This window comes from Amphibalanus amphitrite, unplaced genomic scaffold (genome assembly GCF_019059575.1).
Source record: "Amphibalanus amphitrite isolate SeventyFive unplaced genomic scaffold, NRLGWU_Aamphi_draft 001483F_arrow, whole genome shotgun sequence".
Taxonomy (NCBI): domain Eukaryota; kingdom Metazoa; phylum Arthropoda; class Thecostraca; order Balanomorpha; family Balanidae; genus Amphibalanus; species Amphibalanus amphitrite.
Window position 1 is genome coordinate 118,360 of NW_024882976.1, and position 7,448 is coordinate 125,807.

Here is a 7,448-nt window from a genome sequence, read left to right on the forward strand (position 1 = left end):
ACCGCGAGTGAGGTGAGGGCTGTACGCGAGTCATCAGCCACCGGTGCTTGGCGAAACGTTATTCATATGGTCCCTTTCGATCGTTAAATAGAAGAATCCCATGTAGCTATGGGTTCAACGTTTTATTTCCATCAGATTATTGGCAAATTGGATTTGAGTCAAACTAGAGTCCACCGGTTGGAATCGCGTTTTTTTAGATCAAAAACTGTTATTTGATTGCAGAGGTACTGTGGTATTAGGATTGAGACGTACTTGGCATCAAAAACTCTCACGTGACTTCGCCCAATCTTACCAATGCCGTAAATAGGATTTGGCAGCACTGGCCGGAGTTCACGGCTCTCGTATCAAAGATATCCCTTTTATTTACACCCAGCTAATCTTGTCCAATGATTTTGATAGCGTCAATGATTATAAATGTTGCCTGAATGAATGAATGAATGAATGAATGGGGAATAGTTCTGAATGTTACCAAATGCCGTGAATGCGCATTCACGGCATTTGGTAAGATTGGGCCGGTTGTGCTAGAAAGCTTAGAAAATTGCCAGCTGATTCTGTAGTTGAAATTCGGAATGCATTTGACATACCTTCTGTCGATACTCGATACGTGCTTCAAAATTGAGCATAACATAAGCAACACTGATTTTTACTTGTGCCCTTTAAAAAATATGCTCAAGTTCGAAATTGCACCGCCAGTTGACATGAAGTTAAAATTTCGGAAAACCACAGATCCGTCTTTGTGACAACTCCTCAACATCACATCACGGAATTCGCCCATACTTAGTTTCGGAGACAATTTAAAGGAGGGAGGGCGTTCGGTTCCCTTCCCTCAGTGGCGTTCAGGTAAGCGCGGGTATCCCAACGAGTTGCAATGCAACTGACTAAGATGGCACACTGAAAAAAACTGTTCATCAAGGTAAGATGCTTAGAATTGTCTAAGAGTATTGACTGAACTTTCCTTTGCTTTTGGGTTGTTTTAACACGATCATGAGCGAATAGTTGTGTCATCGAACCTTTAAAAGGGGTCGGCTCAAATGTCATATTTCTTAAAAGATAAGTATTCTAGGGGAAAACATTCCTGAAACGACAATATTGTTGAATTAATCGTATTTCCTTGCAGAGTTTCAAGCAATGAGATCGCATGTGTTGTCTGAATGGATGCAGTACACGATATCTGTAGCGCACCTTCCAGCATTTCCTATGGAACCTCTTTAGTCCTGTCGTGGCCTTCCTGAGACGAGGTTCCTGCAGGGTCTGGCGCTCGCCATGTACGAGCAGTACTGTCTATTTTCCGACATCGAGTGAAATCAGGCATTGCTTGTTCAGTTGCATAAAGTGCATAAAGACATTGCTTTCTGAGGTTTTTGACAGCGTATAGTAGAGCTTATGCTCCTATCTAGCACATGGTACATTTTTCTTTTAGCATGGTTACTTCGTCATACGTGTATGAAAAAAACTATCCTCCATATTCACATTTCATCCAACATCAAATGTGTAAAATTCATTTACCTTTATTGACTCGCATTCGCTTTGCAATAAATACACACAGACATACATAAGAGACACTGCACGCTTTGGCAGGCATTATTGAAGTAAACCCAATATTGACTCATCTCTAGTTGTAGGCCGGGGTGGGCTTATAGGTGGGGGCGGGCTTGTAGGTAGGGGCGGGCTTGTATGCGGGCGCGGGCTGGTAAGCAGGGGCGGGCTTGTAGGCCGGGGCAGGCTTGTAGCTGGGCTTGTACTCGTCGTAGCGGGCCTCACCCTCGTAGATGACGTCAGCAATCAGACCAGAGTAGGCGTCATCCACACGGTAGGTGACCGTCTGGGTACGGCCGTCGGGCAGCACAACCGAGTAAGATCCCTGGGTGGCGTAGCCGTCACGCGCCTCCTGGGCGTTGAAGACGGGCTCGTAGTCTCCGTATCCGTGGACGTCGTAGCTGAAGTCGTACTTGGGCGGCTCGTCGTAGCTCTCCTGGTGGTAGGGAGCGGGCTTGTAGGCCGGCTGGGGGTGGTAGGCGGGCCTGGGCGCGTAGGTGGGCTTGTAGGTCGGGGCGTAGGTGGGCGCCGGAGTGGTGTAGGGCGCGTTGTCGGCGGCGGCAACGGCCAGCAGGGCGGCAACCACGAAGAGCTAGAACAAGGACATCATCGGCAATGTAAGTTCTACATTTCTTTTCCATAAAACCATTTTCATTTACTCATTGCTGAACACATGAGTTTCAAGCGAGTTTCAAGCTCTTTAATCCACGAGAACGTTAGGGTATAGCGCCTTAAATTCACTCTTACATTCAAATGGGTTTCCCGTCCCCTCACCTTCATGTTGTTGGTAGTGAGGCGGTGTGTGATCGTCTGATGGTGGGTGCGGTGTGGAGCCGTGTTTTATACACGGTCCAGCTGCGGTGACCGCCAGTGATGGTGACCCTGCCGGGGGCGGCGGCGCCACGCGGGGAGCGGCCGGCTCCAGCACATGGTATCCCCAGCTTGGACGTCTCAACATACCCGTAATCATTGGTAAGGTCTTCGATTTATGATTTCATTCGCAACATCCCAAGTTTTTTCATTGATTAATAAATGATTCGAAAATAACCAGGTTTCAAAATACAGGCTAACAGCGCATGATATAATAGTAAGAACGGCGACCCTGTAGATGTACATAGTAGTAAGTTGGCGACTCTACTCGAGCTTGAGCATTGAGCAATGCCCAGTTCGATTCCAACTGGCTACCACTGCACACAAAAATTCGGGAACTTAACCCGCGCCCCGCTGGGGGGGGGGGGGGGCAGAATCTGCCACCCCTCCCGTTTTCGCCAATAACTTCTAAACGCGTTACGCCAGCGACGTCAAACTTTCAGTGCCTTATCATACATCAATTTGACACGTTCCCTGAAAATTTGAGCGAAATCCGTCCGGAAAAAAATTGAGAAAATGACGTTTTAGTGACGTCATGTTCGCCATTTTAAAACGGCAAAATGTCAAACGCCGCTAACATCTTCATTTTTAAAGGAATCAAGACGTAACAAAAAGATTATACGTGATTTTACTTTGTCTATCAAATGACTATCTCGGTTTTTTGAAAATTTTGGATTTTGGCCCATTTTTTAATTATAAAATCCAAAATTTTGAGTGTATCAATAAACCGGAATATATGTCAGAGAAGTGGTCTATGTGCACGTACATACCAATTTTCAGAAGAATCGGTTCAAAAATGTGGGAGTTATTCAAAATTTTATGACGTCACGACACACAAAATTTTTGAAGAATGATTTTTTTGGAAGTTCTAGACCTCGTACGGAAACAAAAATAGCACCATTCGACTCGCCGTGAAAACCACATCAGATAGACACCTTTTTAGGCCTTAACAACCAACTTCAAAATTTGACCCCACTTGACCTGACCTTGACCTGACCTCGACCTGAAATTCATCCAGAGGTGGTCCATATCACTTATTGAGTGTGCCTATTGAATTCTATGAATAAAATGACCCATAAAACATGTGTCGCACATGCCCTTTTCTATATTTTGTTTTTGGTGACCTGACCTGACCTGACCTGACCTGACCTTGACCTTGAACTTTGAATGAAATTGTGTGCAAAGAATATTGTCTTGGTAGCCTAAGAACACGTTTTGGGCAATCAGTCTCAGTCCATTCTTCGGCAACTACGGTGCAAGGCCGATATTGTAGAAATTTGCATTTTGTACCCTTGACCTGACATTGACCTGACCTCTGACCTACTTAAGCAAAAACATTGGGCTCCTAAGATCCGCCTTGTTGAGAGCTTTCGATTTCCGTTTTCCCCCTCTTTCTACGACCATCGGTTCGGAAGTTAGACAGGGGGGGGGGGGTAGAATCTGCCCCCCCCCCAGGGCGTGTATGGCTGAATAGCCCAGCGGGGCGCAGGTTAACCCTCGCCCGTATTGGTGTTTTGCCAGCCGCGAACGTATACGGCGGGAGGGGGTCCGTTGGACACCCCCCTTGCCCTTTGGCCCCTGATCAAGCTAGAGCATTGCGAAAAAAAACGAGCGAGTTACCCGTGACGAGAGAAAGCCGATGATACCCGATTTTAAGGTCCTAGTTCATTGACTGACCTTCCAAGTCAGGTCAATGACCCAAAAGTCGGGAAAATCGGGATCTGTTGGAACGTCGTAAAGTGTGGCTGCTACGAGGTTTTCCGCGGTGATGATCACGAATATCATGCCATTTTTTATCACAGATGATGTCTTCATGCATTTATGTCAGGTCGGGTCAGGTCAGGTCAGGTCAGCAAGTAGGGGTCCTGTTGGTATTCTTATCAGGTGTCAACCGTCTCTGATAGCTTCGTAACATGTTACGAACGCACCAAAACTACTTTGCGAATGTTCAAATGGTTGCTAAACTCGAATTTAACTCCAAATAGGTACTAGCCTAGAAACATGTTAAACTCGAAAAAGTGAACCGAGATCATCAAAGTTCAATGACTTGACTTGACCTTCAGGTGACCTTGAAACCCACCCTAATGCATGGGACCAACGTCCAAAATCATATCACATGTTTGAGCGCTTGGAACCACGCAAAGACTGCAAACGCGCGCCTAATGCAAGTCGACATACGCCGAATCGCGATTCCAGCCAAGCATGGTCTCGTAAAGTAGATCACAGGTCAAAGGTCATTTGAGTCAGAATTATGAAATTTTCAGGGTAGGTGTAAAATTGATTACCGCGAGGGTACTAAGAGTTTTGTCGCGATCGGCCGCTTTTTACGCGAGTTCTTCGCGAAAAACCGAGGGTGGTCCATTCGACCCCCTACATATATACGGGCGAGTGTTAATCAGATTTTTGTCCTGCTAGATCACAGTACTCGTAAGATCGGTCCACCCCGGTGGCGGACGACGCGGATGCCGATGAATATACGACCGATGAAAAGTGTTGGTGTTTGCTTCCAGCTGCATCCGATCGGTGTGCTCTGGGACAATGAGAACTGTCAGGTGAATGGTTTGGGACTGCAGGTTTGGGAACATTTTCATCAGACCTCAGTTCACCGATGGGTTAGGTTGGAATCGTGTTTGTCAGCTCAGAAACTGTTATTTGATTGATGAGGTGCTGTGGTATAAGGATAGAGACGTACTTTTAGGCATCGAAAACTCTCGCGTGACTTATGGGTTGTGCTAGAGAGCTTCGAAAATTGCCAACTGATGTTGTAGTTCAAATTTGGAATGCATTGGTACAGCTTGTCAGTACTTAATTCAAAATTGAGCATAACATAACTAAGCAATACTCCGTAGTCCGTTCACTCGAGCCATAAAAAATATGCAAAGTTTTGAACTTGCACCACTATTTGACATGAAAAGTCGAAATTGTTGAACGTTCCAGATGCGCCTTTGTGGCAACCCCTCAACACCACCTCGCGGGACTCGGCCACAGCTAGTTTCGGAGAGAGAAGTTGGGGGAATGGCTTTAGGTCTTCTTCCCTCAGTGGCATTCAGCTTAAGGTTCAGGCAAGCGCGGGTATCATAACAAGTCGCAACTGACAATGATGGCATACTGAAAGAAATAAAAGTGTTCATCAAGGTAAGAAACTTAGAAATAGTCTGAAAGCACAAACTTAACTATGCATTGTTTATGTGTCGATTAAACACGGCAATGGCCAAACAGTTGTGCCATCGAGCTCATAAAAAAGGTCAGCTCAAATTTCATATTTCTTAAAAATAAGTATTTTAGGGGAACATTCCCGAAACTATGCTATTTTTGCATTAACCGTGTTTCGTTGCAGAGTTTCGAGCAATGAGATAGTATGTTGCCTGAATGAATGCAGTAAATGGTGAATGGCGGTGAAAAATGGTGTAGCCTTCACCGCTTCCTGGGGCATTCCACGATAGATCGACCAAAAAAACTTAAAATTTACACCCGCATATTTTATTTTTTGCTTAAAATTGGTCTAATGGGTTGTTATGGGCGGGGAACCCAGCTGTGGCAAGGATTTTTTTCTTCGAACAACGGTTTCCGAGATATAGCCTCGGGCAGTTCCTGGAGGTCACGCTGCAACCCTATGTTTGGCGGCTTATAACTCAGAAACTATTGGTTTTCTATGGTAAAAACTTAATATGGTTCAACTCGCAATCAACCAACAAACGTTTTGGCTATCTCGGATTTTCGAATTTTGAAAATTTTGATCACGTGACATCTTGACCTTTTTTTCGAAGAGTGACCTTGATATTTTCCCAACTGAAAGTCGCAATTTTGTCTGATGACGATTAAAGCCTTATCAATTGTCATTCATATGCGATAATAAAAAAGTGGCTTTCGGCCTGCGTTGACCTCAGGTCAGGTCATTTTTATGACCTTCCCATTATTACGAGCGGGAGCGACAGCGAGATCTCGAGAACAAAGCAAGATAGCGACAAGCGGTAAACGGCACAGGGTACACATGGATAAGGTCTACACTTTTTACTGAGGTCATTTTCAGGTCAGGTCAAAGATGACGTCACAGGGGTAAAAAGAAAGTCTAAATGGCGGCACCACATATAAATGAAGTTTTTCTCGAATAACTTTCGAAGTATCCCAGCTAGGAACAAACTAATAGCACCATCGTGATCCTCTCGTCGATCCGCATCGAAACATGTGTATGTTGACCTCGAAAGGTCAAGGTCAAAAGTTGACCTTAGGTCACGTGACCTTAAGGTCATCATATATATCATTCGATGGGCCTTGACGAGCTGAACACAATGAGCCTATCCGCGCGGCTGTAGGGGAGAGTGGGGCACATTCGTGCAAAAAATGGATAAACCCATATATCTGTTCTTTGGTTAGTGCAATGGCAAAATTGTTGATTGTAGTATGGAAAGGAACTATTGCAGATAGTTTTCCTCTGTTAGTTATCCTATAAAATTATTGCTTCCATTAGAAAAAATGACTTTTATTAACTCTGAACATTTGCACGAAACTGCCCCACCTATGGGGCACATTCGTTCAAGAGATGGGGCACTTCCGTTCACCCGGCAAAATTCGAGAAATTACCGGGCATTACCAGAAATTTACCAAAGGAAATTGGCAGGGGGTCATTTCACTTGATTCCTTTCGACAAGAATGCATTGCACAACAAATGTAGAAAGAATGGGCTGGCCAACAAGAATGTGCCAACTGCCGGCCTCCGTGACCTCGCCAAGTTCGCGTGAATTGCTCGTCACGACGTCGCAAGCAGTCGAGACTGAGTCAGGCGAGCGTCATTAGAGAAACCTACTACAGATAAAGTCATAAATCGCAAAAACTAAAAAAAATATGCACGAATGTGCCCCCAGGCAGTGCGTACACGAACCTGCCCCACAACGTTATTAGTAATATATTTCAAAATTTCTTTTTGAAAAAATGACACTTTTCAACAAACAAGTTTGCAGCAGTTCCGTGAATAGAGTGGGCTTCTTCACCCCCAATTTTGAAAAGCTGAACCACATTTCCGAGTCAGGATCACGAAAATGGAT

The 7,448-nt window shown here is 45.0% G+C and overlaps 1 protein-coding gene across 1 annotated transcript; it reads right to left on the reverse strand.

The window, feature by feature from the left end:
- Positions 1-1,492: 1,492 nt before the first annotated feature.
- On the reverse strand, positions 1,493-2,345 carry LOC122373359 (adhesive plaque matrix protein-like). The gene is made up of 2 exons (XM_043351333.1): positions 2,311-2,345; positions 1,493-2,128 (listed from the first exon to the last, which is right to left on the reverse strand). Exons 1-2 carry the CDS (start codon positions 2,314-2,316, stop codon positions 1,613-1,615), a joined length of 522 nt encoding a protein of 173 aa, XP_043207268.1. The 5' UTR covers positions 2,317-2,345; the 3' UTR covers positions 1,493-1,612.
- Between the last annotated feature and the right edge of the window lie 5,103 nt (positions 2,346-7,448).